This window comes from Anomaloglossus baeobatrachus, chromosome 1 (assembly GCF_048569485.1).
Source record: "Anomaloglossus baeobatrachus isolate aAnoBae1 chromosome 1, aAnoBae1.hap1, whole genome shotgun sequence".
Classification (NCBI taxonomy): Eukaryota; Metazoa; Chordata; class Amphibia; order Anura; family Aromobatidae; genus Anomaloglossus; species Anomaloglossus baeobatrachus.
Window position 1 is genome coordinate 711,673,861 of NC_134353.1, and position 21,961 is coordinate 711,695,821.

General features: G+C 46.4%; 1 protein-coding gene across 9 annotated transcripts in view; it reads left to right on the plus strand.

The window, feature by feature from the left end:
* The window catches only part of CABIN1 (calcineurin binding protein 1), a 356,172-nt gene that overhangs the window by 152,033 nt on the left and 182,178 nt on the right, over positions 1 to 21,961 (plus strand). For all 9 annotated transcript variants that reach the window (XM_075321598.1, XM_075321591.1, XM_075321647.1 and 6 more), the window contains exons 20-21: positions 15,111 to 15,272; positions 19,448 to 19,654. In XM_075321598.1, coding sequence (XP_075177713.1) covers positions 15,111 to 15,272; positions 19,448 to 19,654 — 369 coding nt within the window. The remainder of the gene's footprint in view (positions 1 to 15,110; positions 15,273 to 19,447; positions 19,655 to 21,961) is intronic.

The window sequence follows — 21,961 nt, forward strand, 5'->3', positions numbered from 1 at the left end:
ACCAGGACAAGGTAGTGCTGCGCATCATTCCGGAGTTTCTCCCTAAGGTAGTATCCTCGTTTCTTCTTAATCAGGATATCTCCTTACCGTCCTTTTGCACTCATCCGGTTCACCGGTATGAGAATGATTTACGTTTGCTAGATCTGGTGAGAGCACTCAGAATCTACATTTCCCGCACGGCGCCCGTACGCCGTTCCGATGCCCTTGTCGCTGGTACGCGCAAGAGGTTGCAGGCTTCTAAAGCCACCCTGGCTCGATGGATCAAAGAACCAATTCTGGAAGCCTACCGTTTTGCAGGGCTTCCGGTTCTTTCAGGGCTGAAAGCCCATTCAACCAGAGCCGTGAGTGCGTCCTGGGCGCTACGACACCAGGCTTCGGCTCAACAGGTGTGCCAGGCAGCTACCTGGTCGAGTCTGCACACTTTCACCAAACATTATCAGGTGCATGCCTATGCTTCGGCGGATGCCAGCTTAGGTAGAAGAGTCCTGCAGGCGGCAGTGACATCCCCGTAGGGGAGGGCTGTTTTGCAGCTCTAACATGAGGTATCTCTTTACCCACCCAGGGACAGCTTTTGGACGTCCCAATCGTCTGGGTCTCCCAATAGAGCGCTGAAGAAGAAGGGAATTTTGTTACTTACCGTAAATTCCTTTTCTTCTAGCTCTTATTGGGAGACCCAGCACCCGCCCTGTTGTCCTTCGGGATTTCTTGGTTGTTTGCGGGTACACATGTTGTTCATGTTGAACGGTTTTTCAGTTCTCCGACGTTATTCGGAGTTAATTTGTTTAAACCAGTTATTGGCTTCCTCCTTCTTGCTTTGGCACTAAAACTGGAGAACCCGTGATACCACGGGGGGGTATAGCCAGAGGGGGAGGGGCCTTGCACTTTTTAGTGTAGTGCTTTGTGTGGCCTCCGGAGGGCAGTAGCTATACCCCAATCGTCTGGGTCTCCCAATAAGAGCTAGAAGAAAAGGAATTTACGGTAAGTAACAAAATTCCCTTCTTTGCGATAGAGATGACATTTTGAAAGATTTTACTCTATTTTTTTGAAACGTTGTGGTGACCAAGTAATGGCAGGTTTTTGTTTTGTTTTTTTTTGGTTTTTTTTATAAATCAGGCTCATTTTTAGTAAGCAGAATTTTTTTATCTCTTACATCAAAAGCAATCATATCAAACAGTAAAAATAAAATAGTACAATAAACAATTTGCAATTTTCTTTTCTTTTTATGGAGTTTACCTAATAGGTTGATTTATATTATATTTTGATACATTGGACTTTCATGCACAAAGTGGAATAATACAAATTTTTATGAATTTTGAATTTTTTTAAATATTTTTTTTCACTTTTTAATGTATTTTTTAGTTCTTTAGGGGACTTGAACCTGTGTGTTACTGTGGATAGTAAACGTTGCAGTCTCTTCTGGAGCTCAGCTACAGGCTGGGTTTCAACAAAGCTAAATGATAACAGACACAGGGGGACATCAACAGACCCCCAGCTGCAATAGCAAGCCATCACACATGATCAGAGAGCGGCTAGTTGGCGCATAGAATGACACACCTACATGCTGGTAGGCTGTTAATGCCGCTGTCTGAGATTAACAGAGGCACTTAACAGGTTAATAGTTGCAGGAGAAGCTCAGCTCCACCCATGGCTGTTAAAGAGAAATACTGGCTGTGACACAGAACCATTATCTGCTAGGTATGGAGCATGTGCGCCAAATGTCAAGGAGGTCTTAAAAGGGGGCTGGTGCTTGAAATCATTGTCTTTTGTTAACCATGGTTGCCTCCAAAAAAACATGCAGTCATCATTGCTTTGCATCAAATGGGCTTTACAGGCAAAGGCATTGCTTTTTGTAAGATTGCCCCTAAATCAACCATACTTATGAGATTGAGAGTTTCAAAGTGAGATGTTCAATTACTGTGAAGAAGTGTTAAGGGGGCCCAAGAAAGTTCAGCATATGCCAGGGCAGTCTCCTAAAGAGGATTCAGTTACAGGTTCAGTTCAATACCAGTGCAGAGCTTGCTCAGGATGGAAGCAGGCAGGTGTCCGTGCATCTCAAGACACAGTAAAAAAAAAAAAAAAAAAGCCTTTGGAAACTCACCTTGTTTTAGCAAGGGCAGCAAAGAAGCCAAATCTCTTCAAGAAGAACATCTAGAACAAACCGACATTCTGCAGAGAACTGAGGTAAAGTTATATTCTCTAAGGAAATGCCCTTCAGGTTGTTTGAGACATCTGGAAGAATGATTGTTCTTAAAAGAAAAGGTGAGCGCTACTGTGACGCCCTGGACCAGCCAGGTAGTCACAGTTAGAGCCCCGCACAACACCTGTCCCCTAATAAGGTGTCACCAGCCAACCATAAAACCCCTAATCACCTCCCTCAGTGCTTGATGGACACACCAGGGGGGCAGAGCCAGGCGGGTGGCACGCCCACCGAGGAGTTCAGACAGCCTGATGCAGGAAAAACTAAACAGTTCAGTTTGGAGTCAAGTTTGAGAGTGCAGTGGAGGAGGTCAGGCCTGTGTGACAGGCCTGTAACAGACTGACAGGTGCCAGGGTTGGAACCCGGGCACCTTTGGCTAGGAGGCATACGGAGGCCTCTGTCTGCAGGAGCCGGGAAGATGGCTCGGTGGAACCGTGGTGGACCGGGACAGGGTAGTGGCCCGCCGGTACCGACACGGGGAACCGACTGGAAACTGGATCACAGAGGGGGGTACTCAGACCCTGAAGCTAGGTCCAGAAGCTACTGGGGGCTAGCTAATTAACTGATTGCGGCCAGGACTATAGGTCGTACAACAGATCTGTCGACAACTGTGACGGAGACAATCTCCATAGGAACGTTTTTTGTGCGCGTCGAAAAAACAAACAGCAACGGATCTGTTGCCATCCGTCGTTAGTTATAATGGAAGCCTATAGGTGCAGGATCTCTCTCCTCTCTTCACCTCTCCGCTCTTCTCTCCTCTCCTCTCTTCTCTCCTCTCTTCTCCTCTCTTCTCCTCTCCTCTCTTCTTTTCTCTCTCGTCCTAATCGGTTCATATAGGTTTTCCATAATAAACAACCTTTGCCAAAAACAAATAATGGCACGACAGATCCGTTTTTTTTACTAGATCCGTCGCATCAGTTTTACCACAATCTGCAACGGATCCGTCGCGTCAGTCACAAAACGGATTCTGACTGATCCAAAAAACTGATGTGTGAAAGAGGCCTTAGTTGGGGTCTTTGCGTTCCTTTAAGCTAAAAGTTACATCTGTATGTCGGGGAGACCGAACAACAGCTCAGGACAAGTTTGAATTCTCACCGCCACACAATTAGAGAAAAAAGGATAGATCTACCTGTGGCCAAATATTTTTGTAACCCAGGCCACAACATCATGGATATGAAATTGCTGGTATTGAAAGGCAATTTCAATTCCCAGAGAGACAGAAGAGTCTGGGAGTACAAACTTATGATGACCTTTAACACGTTCAGAGCAGGAATGAGTGTGTCAAATGGATTTATGTCTTTTTACATCAATTAAGGGTGCTTTCACACTTGGGTTCAGCGCAATCCACCGCTATGGAAAATAGCGCAGTCCGTTAACTTCCTGTGGTTTTCTCCATAGACTTGCATTGACGACGCACTGTGACGCAAGTGTCTGCGTTGCATCCGTTGGCCGACGCGGAGTCGTTATTTTGACGCAGCGCCGGGTGGAGGGAACGCTGCATGTAGCGTTTTTGGTGTCATTAAAACAATGCACCTTGGCGGATTCCGTTGGAATCTGCTAAGGTGTCTAATGATTGTCTATGATGGCGGATTCCGCCGCAATGCACTAAGCGGCGGAATCCGCTGACGGATTTCATCACATTCTACTGAGCATGCTCAGCATGTCCAGCAGAACAATCTAAATCTTTCAAAATCACTCCTGGTCCCTCTCACCCCTCTCACCCCCTGTCTCATACTCACCGATCACGGGCGCGGCGCTGCACAGCTGTCACACTGCTGTGGCGGCTTCTCCTGCTTTTGAAAATGCCGGCTGCTCATTATTCCATCTAGTATTCACTGCTTTCCCTGCCCACCGGCGCCTATGATTGGTTGCAGCCAGACACGCCCCCACGCTGAATGACAGCTGTCTCACTGCAATTAATCACAGCCGCCGGTGGGCGGGTCTATATCGTGCAGTACAATAAATAAATAAATAATTAAAAAAAAACGACATGCAGTCCCCCCCCAATTTTGATACCAGTCAAGATAAAGCCACACGACTGAAGGCTGATATTCTCAGGATGGGGAGCCCCCCAGCCTAAAAACATCAGTCAGCAGCTGCCCGGAATTGCCGCATCCATTAGATGCGACAGTCCCGGGACTCTACCCGGGTCACCCCGAATTGCCCTGGTGCAGTGGCAATCGAGGTTATAAGGCGTTAATGGCAGCCCATAGGGCAGGCGTCTATGAGACACCCCAATGATTAACCTGTAAGTGAAAAGTAAATAAACACATACACCTGAAAAAATCCTTTATTTGGAATAAAAGACAAAAAAACCCCACCCTCTTTCACCACTTTATTAATCTCCACATACCCCTCCAGGTCCGACGTAATCCACATGATGTCCCACGACGCTTTCAGCTCTGCTACATGAAGCTGACAGGAGCAGCCGTGCAACACTGCCGCTCTCTGTCAGCTCCACGCAGCAACTGAAGTGATCCAGTGAATCGCGCTGTCAGCGGGGACCTCACAGAGGTAGTGCCGGTGTGTGCGGTGATGATGTGGGCGGTAGTGCCTGCGTGTGTGCGGTGATGATGGGTGCGGTAGTGCCGAGGTGTGTGTGGTGATGATGGGTGCGGTAGTGGCGGGGTGTGCGCGGTGATGATGGGTCCGGTAGTGTGAAGTTTGTGCGGTGATGATGGGGGCGGTAGTGCCAGGGTGTGTGCGGTGGTGATGATGGGGGAGGTAGTGCCGGTGTGTGTGGTGATGATGGGGGCAGTAGTGCCGGTGTGTGTGCGGTGATGATGGGGGTGGTAGTGCCGGTGTGTGCGGTGATGATGGGGGCGGTAGTGCCGGTGTGCGCAGTGATGATGGGGGCGGTAGTGCCGGTGTGCGCGGTGATGATGGGGGCGGTAGTGTCAGGCTGTGTGCGGTGGTGATGATGGGGCGGTAGTGCCGGTGTGTGCGGTGATGATGGGAGCGGTAGTGCCGGTGTGCGCGGTGATGATGGGGGCGGTAGTGCCAGGGTGTGTGCGGTGGTGATGATGGGGGCGGTAGTGTCGGTGTGTGCGGTGATGATGGGAGCGGTAGCGCCAGTGTGTGCGGTGATGATGGGGGAGGTAGTGCCGGTGTGTGCGGTGATGATGGGGGCGGTAGTGCCGGCGTGTGCGGTGATGATGGGGGCGGTAGTGCCGGCGTGTGCGGTGATGATGGGGGCGGTAATGCCGGGGTGTGCGGTGATTATGGGGGCTTTGTCTCTCTCTGTCGGCTAAAGAAAACTTTTAATGCAACACATTATTTCACAGGAATCAGTTGCCTTTATAATCACACTATTTACAACGCATCCGTCACATGTCACACAACACACTGTGACGGATGCCGTACAACGCAAGTGTGAAAGCAGCCTAAGGCTATGTGCTCACTGGAAAATGGAATTTTCTCAAGAAAATTCCGCAGCCATTGAAAGCGGTAAAAAAACGCGGCAAACCGCACCCGAAAACCGCATGCGGTTTGCCGCGGTTTTACCGCGGTATTGTTCGCGGTATTGCCGCGGTTTTGCCACGTGCGGGTTGTTCCATGTGCTTTATTGCATTCAATGCAATAAAGCACATTGAAAAAAAAAAATCATTTCCTTCTGAGATAGTAGATAGATAGATAGATAGATAAAGAGACAGATAGAAGAATAGATAGAGGGATAGATAGATAGAGGACAGATCGCTGCATTTCTCACGGTCGGTAGTGAGTTCACATTACCGGCCGTGGGAAATGCCCTGTGATTACCTCTGCTGTCTCGCTGCGAGCCTGCATTCAGCGCTGTGACAGTGTCAGTCGTGGCTGGATGTAAGCAGCGCAGGACCTGTGGATTACGCCGAAGCTGTGGATTACGTCGGAGCTGTGGATTACGTCGGAGCTTTGTTTGGGAGGGGTTAATAAACGGGTGAACCAGGGGCTTATTTGTGTTTTATTTAAAATAAAGGATTTTTCGGTGTGTGTGTTTTTTTCACTTTACTTACAGGTTGATCATGTCAGCTGTCAAATAGACGCTGCCATGATCAAGCCTGGAGTTAATGGCGGTGATCCGCCGCCATTAACTCCTTGTATTACCCTGACTGCCACTGCATCACGGCAGCAGGAAGAGCTGGGGACACTCCGGTACTGCCGCATAATGCATGCGACAGTCCCGGGGCAGCTACAGCTGATATTCTCGGCTGCGGGAGGTGGGAGGGAGGCGGGGGACATTAACCCTGCCCTTCGCACTCCCCAGCCTGAGAACACCGGGCCACCGCTGTGTGCTTACCTCGGCTGGACGGTAAAAATATGGCGGAGCACACGTGCTTTGTTTTCTATATTTCCGTTTGCTTTCTATGTGTATTCTATATGTCTGTGTCTTTGTCTGTGTTCTATGTCTGTGATGTCTGTGTGTGTCTGTGATGTGTGTGTGTTTTACTCTCTGCTCCGCTTCCTCTTCCTGCCATAATGACATCACTTCCCTGCAAACCGCAGGCAGCGATGTACATTACCGCAGGTAAACCGCAAAATACCGGAGGGAATAACGCAGGAAAACGCAATGAACCGCACAGAATTTGCTGCCTGCGTTATTCCCTGCGGGATTTCACGATTACATTGCAGTCGATGCAGTGAAATCCCGCAGCGACGTGCGGAAAAGAAGTGACATGCACTTGTTTTTGCTGCGGGAATCCCGCAGCAAAACATGCAGCTGTCAAATTCCGCCTAGTGCGCACAGGATTTTTTTCCCCCATAGGTTTTGCTGGTGATTCACTGCAGAGATGTTATGAACATTTTCTGCAGTGAAACATGCAGCAAATCCGCAGAAAATCCGAAGCAAAATCCGGTAAGTGCGCACAGGGCCTAAGGCTACATGCGCACGCTGCATCTTTTTGTGTTCACAAACTGCAGCAAAAACTGCACTTTGTCAGAGAGAGCCTGGAAATGTCACAAAAAATGCTTGTAATTATAGGTGCGTTTTTGCTGCGTTTTCGGTGCGTTTTTGCTGCGTTTTTCACAACATGCGTTTTTGCTGCGTTTTTTTTGACAAATGTTGACAAAAATGCAGGAAGAATGAACATGGTGCATTTTTTTTGTCACAAACTTTTGACATAAAACGCTGGCAAACTGCAATGTGCGCATAGAAAATCTGACTTCTCATAGACTTTGCTGGAAAGTCAAATGTCAGAAAGTTCTGACAAACTGCAGCCAAAAACGCACCAAAAGCGCAGCAAAAAAAGCAGTGTGCGCATGTATCCTAAGAAATGTTCTCCTCGGACCATCTGGGGGCATCCTAGCTCTGGACCAGACCCCAATCAGAGGACAATAAAACTTTCACACTGCTTATCTATGAACTGCTACAATATTTATGGCCACAACAGTTTGTCCTCTTGCCATAGTGATAGTTCTGCTTCACATAACTTGTCTTATTTACTGCTCCATTGTATGTGCTGTTGTGTATAAATAGGCGACTCTTCCGATTTTGTGTTATACCATGCCTGATGAAGAGACCTGAGCAGTCTGGAAAGCTTGCAATTATTACCATCTTTTCAGTTAGCCATTAAAACTTATCAGCCACTGAGGAGTTCAGGACTTTTAAACAATTTTTTTTATTGTTGAAGCCAAACATCTTGCTTTATATTGTCTGTGATTATGTATGCATATATTCCTTACTCAGGGAATAAAGAGTCCCCCTAGTCCTATCCCAAGGCAAGGAAAAAGGAAAAGAGAGGGAAGGGCGTTCCCTAGTGTAATATTGCGATTGATAAAAGCTAAATATATGCAGATAACGTGTTACCTATTGGAGTTGCACTGTGCGTACAATACCATTATAGACTTGTCGCAGGTATAGATGTACACATCAATTCTTCACTGTAGATCTCCACATCCATTCTTCACTGTAGAGCTCCACATCCATTCTTCACTGTAGAGCTCCACATCCGTTCTTCACTGTAGAGCTCCACATCCATTCTTCACTGTAGAACTCCACATCCATTCTTCACTGTAGAGCTCCACATCCATTCTTCACTGTAGAGCTCCACATCCATTCTTCACTGTAGAGCTCCACATCCGTTCTTCACTGTAGAGCTCCACATCCATTCTTCACTGTAGAGCTCCACATCCATTCTTCACTGTAGATCTCCAAATCCATTCTTCACTGTAGAGCTCCACATCCATTCTTCACTGTGGATCTCTACATCCATTCTTCACTGTAGAGCTCCACATCCATTCTTCACTGTGGATCTCTACATCCATTCTTCACTGTAGATCTCCACATCCATTCTTCACTGTAGAGCTCCACATCCATTCTTCACTGTGGATCTCTACATCCATTCTTCACTGTAGAGCTCCACATCCATTCTTCACTGTAGAGCTCCACATCCATTCTTCACTGTAGAGCTCCACATCCATTCTTCACTGTAGAGCTCCACATCCATTCTTCACTGTAGAGCTCCACATCCATTCTTCACTGTAGAGCTCCACATTCATTCTTCACTGTAGATCTCCACATCCATTCTTCACTGTAGAGCTCCACATCCATTCTTCACTGTGGATCTCTACATCCATTCTTCACTGTAGAGCTCCACATCCATTCTTCACTGTAGAGCTCTACATCCATTCTTCACTGTAGAGCTCCACATCCATTCTTCACTGTAGATCTCCACATCCATTCTTCACTGTAGATCTCCACATCCATTCTTCACTGTAGAGCTCCACATCCATTCTTCACTGTAGAGCTCCACATCCATTCTTCACTGTAGAGCTCCACATCCATTCTTCACTGTAGAGCTCCACATCTATTCTTCACTGTAGAGCTCCACATCCATTCTTCACTGTAGAGCTCCACATCCATTCTTCACTGTAGAGCTCCACATCCATTCTTCACTGTAGAGCTCCACATCCATTCTTCACTGTAGAGCTCCACATCCATTCTTCAGGGATTAGTTGATTTATATTGAAAATCAAGCAGATGTATTTTTATGCCCCCGACAAAAATTCATGAATGTGGAATCAAAACACTTTGCAGCTTTAATCCAATAAAGCATCAAGTTCTATATACTCACCAGGCTAATGTTGGTTTCATCTTCCAAACAACACCACACTCGGATTTCCATTGCAGTGGGTGTTGATTGCTCCTATGTATATATTTGAAGGCAAGAGCCCAGTATTTGGCTGCTGAGGACGCGCCATCACTTAGGCTGCTTTCACTCATCAGTTTTTTGGCATCAGGCATAATCCGGCGAAAAAACTGATGCGACGGATCCGGCGAAAAAACGGATCAGTTGCATCAGTTTTTTCCATCAGTTCCTTCAGTTTTTTGACAGATCCGGTGTGATACGGAGCATGCTCAGTTCAAAATAAACGGATCCGGCGGCCAGATCAGTTTTTTGCCGCATTACGCCGGTGTCCATAGGCTTCCATTATAAAGCATGCCGTACGGCGCCGGATTTTTTTTTGTTGGACACAATTACGTTCATTTCAACGTTTCATCCGGCTGCTGGACAAGTAAATTTTGCTGGATCTGGCGAAAGACTGAGGAAACGCAAGGCCATCCGGCACAATCCGGCACTAATGAATGTCTATGGGGGGAAAAACGGATCCGGCGGCAACAGACGCTGGATCCATTTTTTCATGTTTTTGCCGGATTGTGCCTGATGGCAAAAAACTGATGTGTGAAAGCAGCCTTAGGCTATGTGCGCACTAGGCCGTTTTACCCGCGGATTTACCCACGGATTTGCTGCGGAAATTTCTTGAGAAAGGTTTGAAATCTTTCTGCAGACATTTCCCAGCAAAACCTATGGGAACAAAAAATAGCTGTGCGCACGCTGCGGATTTTTCTCAAGAAACTTTCTTGAGAAAATGAGTATGTCCATTATTTTCCGCAGGTACCTGCGGTATACCCCCGGAATTTCACTCCATTCACTGTAATGTAATCGCGAAATTCCGGGGGTATACTGCAGGTAGCAAATGATGTGCGGTATACCCCCGGTATAGCCGCGATTTACCTGCGGTAATGCTCATCGCTCCCTGCGGTTTTGCAGGGAGTGATGTCATTATGCCAGGAAGAGGAGGCGGAGCAGAGTAAACACAGACGTCACACTCCCTGGACGCCGGACAGAAGCGCTTCCGTGTGACGTCCGGCGGGTGCCCGTGCAGTCTGTGTCCCGCTGCAGCCCCGCCGCTGCACGCACAGCAGTGTCAGTGTCTGCCCGCAGTATCAGCGGCTTGTCACCCTGCAGCGCAGGCAGACACTGACACTCAGCAGTGCGTGCAGCCGCGGGGATGCCGAGCGCTGCTGTCAGGAGGTGAGATGAGATCATTACCTGCTGTGACGATCTCCTGCCTCCTGAGGTCACCGCGGTCACTGCTGTCTATGCCCGTCTCGCGAGCGGCCCGAGACTGTCACTAGCGGTGACGTCACGGGCTCTCGCGATACTGCTGACAATGCGGCGGGCATAGAAGTCAGTGACAGCGCTGATGGCAGGACTGCAGGTGATCATCACAGCAGGTAATGATCTCATCTAACCTCCTGACAGTAGCGCTCGTCATCCCCTGCAGTGACCTGGGCTATTGATGTTAGCTCAGGTCACTGCATTGCTCTCCCAGCCAATTGGGAACATTCTGTTCTTCATGGACTGGGACAGTGACTATGGTATGGATCGCTGTGGGACGCCCCCCCCCTTCCTTATTGGATTACGCCGGACGTGGAATTGATTGTTCTTATCAATAAATTGGTGAAAGAGGGAATGTGGGGGAGTGGTTTTTTTTCAAATAAAACTTTTTTTGTTGTCTATTTTATATTTCTTACTGACTGGGTTTGTGATGTCAGGTATTTGATAGATGCGGGACATCACTAACCCCAGGGCTTGATGCCAGGTGACATTACACATCTGGCATCAACCCCATATATTACCTTGTTTGCCACCGCACCAGGGCAATGGGATGAGTTGGGGCGAAGCGCCAGGATTGGCACGTCTAATGGATGCGCCACTTCTGGGGCGGCTGCAGCCTGCTATTTTTAGGCTGGGCAGTGTCCAATAACAGTGGACCTCCCTAGTCTGAGAATATCAGACCCCAGCTGTCCGCTTTACCTTGGCTGGTGATCCAATTTGGGGGGGACCCCACGTTTTTGTTTTAAATTATTTATTTAATGTAAATTAACAGTGTGGGGTGCCCTCTGTTTTGGATTACCAGCCAAGGTGAAGCTGCCAGCTGTGGTCTGCAGGCTGCAGCCGTCTGCTTTACCCTAGCTGGCTACAAAAATAGGGGGAACCCCACGTCATTTTTTTTTTTAATTATTTATTTTTTTGGCTAAATACAAGGCTAGGCACCCTTTAGTGCCACATGAAAGTCACTAAAGGGTGCCAGCTTAGAATATGCAGGGGGGTGGGACATTATATAGGTCTTTTTCATCTATCTATCTATTCATCTATCCATCTTTCCCTCTATCCATTATCTGTCTATCGATTATCTATCTATATTATTTATTTCTGTTCAGCATAAAAAAACCGCAGGGACCAACCTGCGGAAAAACCGCTGCAAAAACGCATGCATTTTTCCCGCAGATTTGGTGCGTTTTTTTACCGCATGTGCAGTAATCTTCAACTCCCAGAAGTTTCTCAAGAAATTTTCTTGAGAAAAATCACTTTTCTAGTGCGCACATAGCCTTAAACAGAGGCAAGAAACAGGCATCAAACCAAAAGATAAAATCGTTTGTGTGCCCCCGCTCCTACTTAAAATAAATGAATTTCCAAATTTTTATCATCACTTCAATTCTATGATTAAAGCTGATTACCTGGGAAAATTCACAACCATTACCAGACATTTGTTCATGAGGGTCAGGTAATACATTCCAAAGGGTTGAGCAGCACATGGTGTTCGCCAAAATGTATGAAAACATTGAATATATCAATTTTAAACCACATTACTACAATATATGCTATACTTTATAAAATTGAAGTACTTGGCTCACAAAGCGGCCAATTTTGTGTGTACACCACATGAAAGGACCCTGACCTCTTCTTTTGGAAATACTTTGCCTTGGCAAAAGCCTCTGGGGCTTTTAAAACAGCTTTTGATTATGTTCACACAGCTGTTTTGCATACCTTTTAGTGGCTCCATTGGGGCGGCCAAAGCCCTGCAAAACAGGATTCAGGCATATGTGACCATAATGATGCAGATGGAGTCTGTATGACTTGTCTTACGTAATTTCTGGCCATATGCACCTATTTGAATGGGTAGCAAGTCGTGTGTCAGTGCCATCGTCTACGCATACTCTTAAATCCCGTTTTGTATACTAAAACACTACGGGATCATAGCCTTAGGCTAAGTGAGCAGTAGGCGTTTTTTTCACGTTTTTTGTGCGTTTTTGTCTGCAAAAACGCACAAAAAACGTAATCGCGTTTTTTGTGCGTTTTTGGCTCCGTTTTTGTGTACTGCGTTCAATGACTGAAAAACGCAGAAATAATTGACATGCTGCGTTTTTGTGGTCACCACAAAAACGCAGCTACAAAAAAAACGCTCTGTGCGGACAGCAATTCTGAAAACTCATAGACATTGCTGGGGAAGCAATGTCACAGCGTTTTCTGCACAAAAACATGGTAAAAAACGCCGCAAAAAAACGCAGCAAAAAACGTCTAGTGCGCACAGGGCCTTAAGCAGGAGAATTGTATGCTGAATTAGGAGCCTATAAAACAAAGGTTTGCCTTGGCATTTATGGTGGCCATGAATTATCCTTTTCATGCTCAAGAGAAACTATTCCAGGAATTGCTGGTGTTTCTGTCTGCAAATGTATTTTTTGTGCGATTTTTTTTTTTTTTTTTTTTTTTTTTTTTTTTTTTTGCCACTTCCTGAAATATTTAATGTTTGGCAATTTCATAAGCATTTTTTTGGGTGGAGATCATTTGAGGTTTTTTTTTCTTTTTTCATTTGCAGTCCAATATGCAAGCAAACAAGTATTTATTTTTAAGTGAAAACGCTCTAAAAAAAATGCCCCGTCATCATTTCAGCCCTTAAATTGACTTTCATCCTAAGTAAGGAGCATCTTCTAAGGCTGCTTTCACACATCCGTTTTTTGCGGCTCAATCCGGCTCAAAAACCTATGCAACAGATGCGGCGAAAAAAACGGATCCGTTGCATAAGTTTTTCCATGCGGCCGTCCATTTTTTGACGGATGAGGCTTGATACTGAGCATGCGCAGTGCAAAAAAACGCATCTGGCGGCTGGATGCGTTTTTTGCCGCAGGATGCCGCATCCGGCGTCCATAGGTTTGCATTGTAAATTGCGCAATGCGTTTTTTCGCCGCACAAAAAAACGTGCCAGGCAACGTTCCATCCGGCCGCCGCATGGGCTAAATATGCCGCATCCAGCAAAAACCGGACGCAACGCAAGGCCATGCGGCACAATATGGCGCTAATGCAAGTCTATGCAGAAAGAAACGCAACCGGCGGAAAAAAAAACCCGTTGCGTTTTTTCTGCAAAGCGCCGTATTGTGCCGCTCAGCAAAAACCGGATGTCTGAAAGCAGCCTAAGGCTACTTTCACACATCAGTTTTTTCCCATCAGGTACAATCCGGAAAAAAACGGGTAAACCGGATCCGGTATCGCATCCGGTTTATCCCCATAGACTTGCATTGTAACCGGATTGTACCTGATGGCTTTGCGGTGCATCCGTTTTTTTCCGGATGCGGCAAAATAAATAAATGCGGTGGCCGGATAGAACGTTCCCTGCAACGTTTTTTGCTCCGGCAAAAAAAAACCGCACCGCGCCGCATCCGGCCGCTGCGGCGCATTTTCAATGCATGCCTATGGATGCCGGATGCGGCGCGATGCGGAAAAAAACGCATCCGGCCGCCGCATGCGGTTTTTTCCACTGCGCATGCTCAGTAGCGTGCCGCAACCGGAAAAAAACGGACCGGCCGCTTGTAAAAACTTATGCAAAGGATGTGGTGTTTTCATCGCATCCGTTGCATAGGTTTCACAGCCGGATTGAGCCGCACGGCTCAAACCGGATGTGTGAAAGTAGCCTAAGCCGAAAACATCTGACTCTGAAAAACCTGAACATGTGAATGTGTTGGGTTTTTTTTTCTTTATTTTTCTTTCGGTCTTTTTTTTTTTCTTTCGTAAAAACAACAGTTTATTCCTTTTGAGCGTTTTCTGAGCACTATCCACCTGAAAAAAAACAAAAACGTTGTGAGACAATACCCTGATGGGACATATTCTGCCATGTCTGAATTCTCAAAATCCTTTTTATTTATACTGGTGTATTTAGAAAACAAAAGTAGAGATGGGTGGACCATGGAAGTTTGATTCGGCAGTGTCAGTCGGACTTTAGATAAATTTTGATTTGGGACCGGACTATACCTGAACCTCATTGGACGTCACTAATTGTGTAGTTTGGGTCTCCGCCCTCATGCACCCAACCATAAGCAGATCACTTCCAGAGGAAGGTGGGAGGGATTGTTTTTTTTTTGTGCACACTACATCCAATAACGCTGTTGTTGTTACCCCCAGTGCGAGCCATTCAAACATTGCAAGCCCCTCGCACTGGGCTGAGCACCGAGTGTGCCCACGGACAGCACTGCCCGCTCGAGTGCTCAGCATAGTAAAGCACCTAATCTCTGAACTCCAACAGTGATTAGTAAAGTCAGTGTTTGAAGCTTTCAGGTTCGCTCATCTCTAAACATATGTAGTTTATGTTAAGGGTATACAAATATGGATTGCAGTGAACTAACAGAAGGGAAAGATATTAATAATAATAATAAGTTTTATTTCTATAGCACCAACATATTTCTATATTATATAGGATGTAAAGATTTCCTGTTTTCTCTTTACTGTATTGTTACGTTCTTCTTTTCCTGACAATTCTTGACATTAGTTTCTTCCATCCTGTATCACCTGAACTCCTTATTTCTCATATGTGTATGCAGGTACGTATTCTATTAAAAGAACTGACATTGTCCACAAAGGAAGACAACCATCCCTTTAAGGAGGAGTTTGAGACTGCACTAGAGCAGTGCTTCTACTGTCTGTATGGTTACCCCAGCAAGAAGAGCAAAGCTCGGTACTTAGAGGAGCATTCTGTACAGCCGGTAACTGCAAGCCTTTAATGATAATGGCATAATACCAAGTAGTGTGGGCTCATCTTGTTCTTGTACATTATAGCAATGCACAAACAGCAGCAGAAAATTAGAATTTCTCATGATTGCAATATCGGCATGTATGTAATTACATTCAATCATAAAATGTAACATACTGATATCACCATCTCACGAAGACCATTCTATTTAATACACTTACACCAGAAAACGTCGTCATGTCATCATCTTTGAATTTGTAGGTGGGCACCATTCTATTCTGCTGAAGAATTAATAGGCACAGATTGTCTTCTGATTTGTTATTGGATTGCTCTTAATGGAGCAAAAACTGATAGATTTATGAAAATTTCTGTGTGTGCAGTTTTGATATTTTGATTTAAAGGGAATCTGACAGCTGATACATGCTATCCGATCCAAGGTTGGCATTTATCAGGCGCTGGCTATATGATTGCAGCCTGGTATGTATTACTCGGAAATACTACTGCATTTCAGTGAAAAACATAAGTTTAAAGCCACTGGATACTGAGCTATATGGGAGACTGGCTGGACAGGCGGGTCCCCGGCTGTCTCTCTCAGCCCCCTACACTGAAGTGACCGGTCTTCAAGTACACACGCACAGGGTGAGACCTGACAGTCACTTCATAGGTAAGGCAGAAGCCACCAGTGATCCACCTGTCTGACTATTCTCCTGTACTTCTAGGTGCCCAGCGGATTTTAAAAATGTTTTATTTTTTTTGTTTGTTTGTTTTTTTAGAAATGCTGCAGCGTTTCATAGTCAAACACTAGAGATGAAATCATACAGCTTGTGTTTATATATGCTGCATGTGGATTGGACAGTATGTGTCAGCTGTCCAGGTCCGTTTTAAAGGAGTTGTCCACTACTAATTGTTATATTGAAACTGTCTCCGGGTGGAGGTAAAAACAAAACAGAAGAAAAAAAACCCTAAAAGTAAAGTACTAAAAGTATCCATTTGTAATGCATTTGCTGCTGGCCATGTGCACGTTGGCCTCCTCGCTTGCCTTTATTGTGGTGAATGTCCCCAGCTGCAAGTGAATCCTTTAAGAGCTAGAAGCGAGAGCTGGTGACTGTAGTGCTCACATACTGTCCTCCTTAGTGATGGGCGAAACCAAACTGTAAAGTTTGGGGTCCGTACCAGACACCTAGTGTCCGTTCATGGACTCCAAACACAAGGTATTAAGCATTGCACAGAGCTGCACAGCTACATTAATAAAGAGAATATATCCAAAAGTGAGGGTGCAAAGCCTACCATGCTAATAGTATACAAGAGAAAAAGAAGTAGGCAAAAAGCACTCAACTCACTAGATAAGTACACAAAATATAACAAGAAATTTATTGAAAAATAATTCAGTGCAAACACCATAAAAACATTTAAAAGAAGGACACTCGTCCCATGGACCCAAATAAAGTGCTAATGCAATATGTAAGACAATGCAGGTACATCAATATAATAAACAGGACATAGAAAACAATTCTGGCAATATAAATCAGTATGAAATCCAGAATTAACAGTCCAGGTGGAGCCAACAATTGTAATGGCCCCAATATTAAGGTGCTAGTGCAGCAATGAAAAATATATCATTTTTCGGTGTCTACCCTTGACACTCTTACATGATTCCCTGACTTGGGTGATATTTCCCTGGACCTCATTGGGTGATTATTTCCTGCTGGTACTCTGTTTGTAATCTTAGGCTAAGTTCACATTTCCGTTGATTTGTATCAGTCACATGCGTCGCTTGACGCATGTGACTGATGCGCTGTTCAACGCTGTACAACGGATGACAAAGAACAGAATTCTTTGTCGGATTCCGTTGTGTGCGGGGGGCGGAGTTCTGGGGCAGAGCCGAGCGGGGGGCGGGGCCAGGCGCTGAGGATGTCAGTGGAAGTGCTGCGGTCTGCATGGCTGGGGACAGGTGAGTGTATGTGTGAGTGAGTGAGTGTGTATGTGCATGTATGTATGTATGTATGTGTGTGTGCACATGCAAAGTGCGGGAGGGGGCGGAGCCGAGCAGGGGGCGGGGCCAGACGAGGGTGTCAGTGCTTGTCTGCATGGCTGGGGACAGGTGTGTGTGTGTGTACATACATGTGCGGAGTGCGGGAGGGGGCGGGGCCGAGCGGGGAAGTGTCGGCCTCCCTGCACACGTAACCAGCCTAAATATCGGGTAACAGCAAAGCACCCGATGTTTACCTTGGTTACCCGATATTTACCTTGGTTACGGGCCTACACCGCTTAGCGCTGGCTCCTTGCACCGTAACCAGGGTAAATATCGGGTAACCAACCAAAGCTGGTGACGTGTGCAGGGAGCCAGAGAGCATGCGCAGCGAAATCCGACGGATCTCGCTGCTCAAAAAAACGTTACATGCTGCGTTCCTCCCGCCCGGCGGTCAGTCGTTCCACGACTGATCAGTCGGGCGGAGGGTGCAACGCAGCATCATCAGTCACAATCCGCTGCTCATACAAGTCTATGGGAGCAGCGGAATCCGCTAAACGGATTCCGCTGTTTACAAGAGCAGCGGATTGTGACTGATAGATTTTAGCGGAAATGTGAACTTAGCCTAAGGGTTCTACACAGGCCTAGATTGTTACAGTCGGTGCTCATGTTTTGTTCTTGTGCTGATATATTTTTCATTGCTGCACCAGCACCTTAATATTGGGGCCATTACAATTGTTGGCTCCACCTGGACTGTTAATTCTGGATTTCATACTGATTTATATTGCCAGAATTGTTTTCTATGTCCTGTTTATTATATTGATGTACCTGCATTGTCTTACATATTGCATTAGCACTTTATTTGGGTCCATGGGACGAGTGTCCTTCTTTTAAATGTTTTTATGGTGTTTGCACTGAATTATTTTTCAATAAATTTCTTGTTATATTTTGTGTACTTATCTAGTGAGTTGAGTGCTTTTTGCCTACTTCTTTTTCTCTTGTGGACTCCAAACACAGACTTCTCTGCTTTACTGTTCAGGTTCGGCCACCCAGATATTAAACAAGGGAGCAAAATGGGGATTAAACCAGAACAGTTTATTTACAAGAATATATACCGAGTCTCTCACATGGCTGTCACACTGCTTCCAAGTCTGCTCATTAAACCTCATGAATATGCACTGCTTTTCCCGCCCACCCTCTGTGACAGCGTCTGTGATTGGTTGCAGTTAGACTGCTGGCATCTGTGATTGGTTGCCCTCACAGCAGCTGTCTGGGTTCCAAAGTGGAGTGTAAAAATAAATAAATAATTGGAACAAATAGCATAGTGTCCAGCTGGAGGGTATTACTAATCGTATAAGTAAGAAAAAAATAAACACAAAGATACAGCAAAAAATCTTTTATAAAAAAAATAAAGATAAAATAATCCTCTTTCTCCAATTTATTAACCCCCAAAACACCTCTGCAAGTCTGACGTAATCCACACGAGGTCCCACAATGATCTCGGCTCTGCTACATCCTGAGGTCACATTCATTAGAAAACTTGACTGATCACTGTGGCCCATGGGCACACTAACAGAGCCGCAGCTTTGAAAGGTGACATCAGTGAGTTCACCTGAAGTCAAAGCTGGGGTTCTCCCGGTACCCCAGCTGTGACCTGAGGTGAACTAATTGAACTCAGAGACCTCAATTCAGGTGAAGTCTTTGAGCTCAATGCCAGATGACATTTCTGCACCAAATCTGCATCTCCTGGAAGAAAAATGCACTCAAACTGCATAAAAAAACCTTGTGGTTATTACTAACACAATTTTATAACATTTAAGTTTGGGTCCCTTAGACATATATAGGGTTCAGCATCTGGGTTCAAGTTCGGTCCTGAACCGGACTTTTGTTTTTAAAGTCCGGCCGAACCCAGCCATCTGCAGGTTCGCCCATCTCTATTCCTCTTCCATAAGAGGAAGCGAGGGGGGCAGCACCATGGAGGAAAGTCAGTAGTTCTATATGTATCTTCTTTTTTTATCATTTTTACACTACCCTGAACTCCGTTTTAATATAGAAATTAGTATGTATGACAGAGCTATAAGGATGCCTGCTGTTTCCTCTCCCTTCTAAATCTGCGTGGTTAGAATTCAGGGCAGTAATCATGACCGTTACATGAAATGTCATAACTTGCTATGGATATGAACATAGAACATGTGTCAGTAAGGTATCTTTTTCTGCAGGTGGAGTTGCTCTGGGAAGATGCACTTGTTTTATTTGACTATTTCAAGCCAAAGTCTCTTCCTGAATTTGACAGCTATAAGACCAGCACAGTCTCTGCAGACCTGGCGAACCTCTTGAGAAAAATGGCCACCATAACGCCTCGGACAGATAAACCTAAGCTAAGCATGGAGACTGTAGCATCCTACATTGAAGGCACAAGCAACAAGGTAGACATTTCGTGCTTAATTAAGGATCTGGTTTTTGGGTGATAAAGGAGATATCTCATTTTCCTTTTTCAGTAGTGATCCACTTCCTCAGGCTCACAGTTTTCTGCTTGTTGGGGGCAGTGCCATCATAATTGATCAATAGTTTGGTCCAGTGCCGTCATTGTGCTGCTGATCATAACTGTGTGCACTCTGATGCTGGAAGTGAAACAATTTTCCCTCAGTATCAGATAAGAGCTGTAATTACAAGCTCTAATACTAAAGAGCTTGTAAGCGCTGCGCTTCTAGCCTAAAAGACTGATCACTGCGATAGACTGCAATTCAGACCATTACTTTGGGAGTCCATCTTTCAGTCGGTATTTTTTCTGTACCTGCACAATAATGAGGGGATATTGTTACCCTTTATTGGGGTCAGACGTTTTTAGCGTACCTTCTTTAATTTTCACTGTTTTAATTATCTCTGCTTGCTTAATGAAAATATTGTGCCTGATTCATCATCTGCAAATTATTTTTTTTTGACACTTTTTTCTTTTCTTTATCGTTCCTATGGGAGACCCAAACCATGGGGTGTATAGCTACTGCCCCCGGAGGACACACAAAGTTACTACACTCAAAAACGTGTAGCTCCTCCCTCCTAGCATATACACCCCCTGCTAGCCAGATCTAGCCAGTTTCATGCTTTGTGTCAGGAGGATCACACACACACATGCATCCTTTTTTGATTTTTCATTTTTTCTAAAGATTTGGAAGAAAAGCGGGTCCATTGGACTCCCGGCATGTCCCTTCTCACCCCCTGGCGGCGGTGCTGTTAAGGTTGACTTCAGGGCAGGAGCCCTTCATGCCGCGCTCCTTCACCATCCCTTAGGGGCTCTGGCTTGAAGTTAGAGCCAACACGGTTCTCACTGCCTTGCAGGAGACCGGCCTCCATCCGCAGCCCTTTTGCAGGACCCTGCTGGACGGAGCTCTGGACCCCCACCCCACCAGGGACTGGGCCCTGCGTCTCAAAGCTAAGTATAGAGACGCTATTCAGAGGGTCCTTCTGCAATGTGGGGCACTTTTATTGGGGGGGACAGTGATTGCTTGATAATGCTGCTTTTTACTGTGTTTCCGGTCGGTTCCACGGTTTTTACTGAGAACCGCGCCGATGATGCCTGTTTGTCGGCCGCATGCATAACTCTAGGCCCCGGATTCAGCCGCGGCCTAGTTTCGTTTCGTGCCCCTGCATGTCAGTCATGCAGGGGGACACTGCAGCGCCGCCCGCCGCCCGCTCTGCACAGGGGAGGACACTCCTTTTTGAGGAGATGATTCCCTCCCCTGTACATCTCCTTAGCCTTCCGATTCCCGCTCCTGGGTTAACCCCCGCCCCCCCTCACTCTGGCGCCATTTTCTCAGCGTTCTTAGTACACTGGTCGGCGCTGGCTGCTCTGCAGTGCAGAGGGAGTGAATATCTGGCTGGGGGTCCAGGCTTGGAATCCGGATGGCACTCATAATAGCGGCCTGATAAGTCACAACCTCTGGTGGTGCACTTTATACACTCTCAAGGCATTCTGAAGGAGTTAATTCTTTATCATAGAACCTCCTCCTCAGCAGCATGTCTCACTCTAAGAGCAAAGCTCCAAGGCTGTACACTACATGTTCTGCATGTAACCTCATATTGCCTGAACCGGCACACTGTAATGGTTCTTATGTGGTGGTGCCTCAGCCTGGAGTCTCCCCAGGCTGAACCCCTGTCTTAGGTATTCTAGACATTCTAGACAGAGCCCCCACCTCTGCAGCATGTCTCACAGAGCGAGGCTGCAGGCTGTTTTTATTATCCACTGCAGGTAGTCTCGTACGGCTATACCGAGCTCATAACCACTGTGGCCCCTCAGCTTGGGGGCTCATTAATGGTCCCTCCAGCTGCTCCGGTTTCGGTGGCTGACCCCTGAGGGAATCCTATTTCCAGGGGTCGGCTGTCCCGGCATCTGCTGAGCATGCAGCCCCCTTCTCAGGGCGTTTTCTGCTTCGCTCAGCAAAGCTCACAAGGGACTCTCCTTCTGGGCTCAGACCCCGTCCTCCTGACAGGGAGACGCAGGGTCCCCTGTCCTCCCCGTCCCGCAGCTCCGATTACGAGCTGACTCACTGGACGAGGAGGATGTCTCTTCCACGGGCTCGGACGCTACTTTATGTACATTGATCCGTCCGTAGGTGACGCAGATGCGAATGATTGGATTGCGTCCATTATACTTGTACTGGACCTCCAGTATCAGGGGAGTATTCCCCGCTGGCAGAAAGGCATCAGTATACCTTTAACAGGACGAGGAGTGTGTT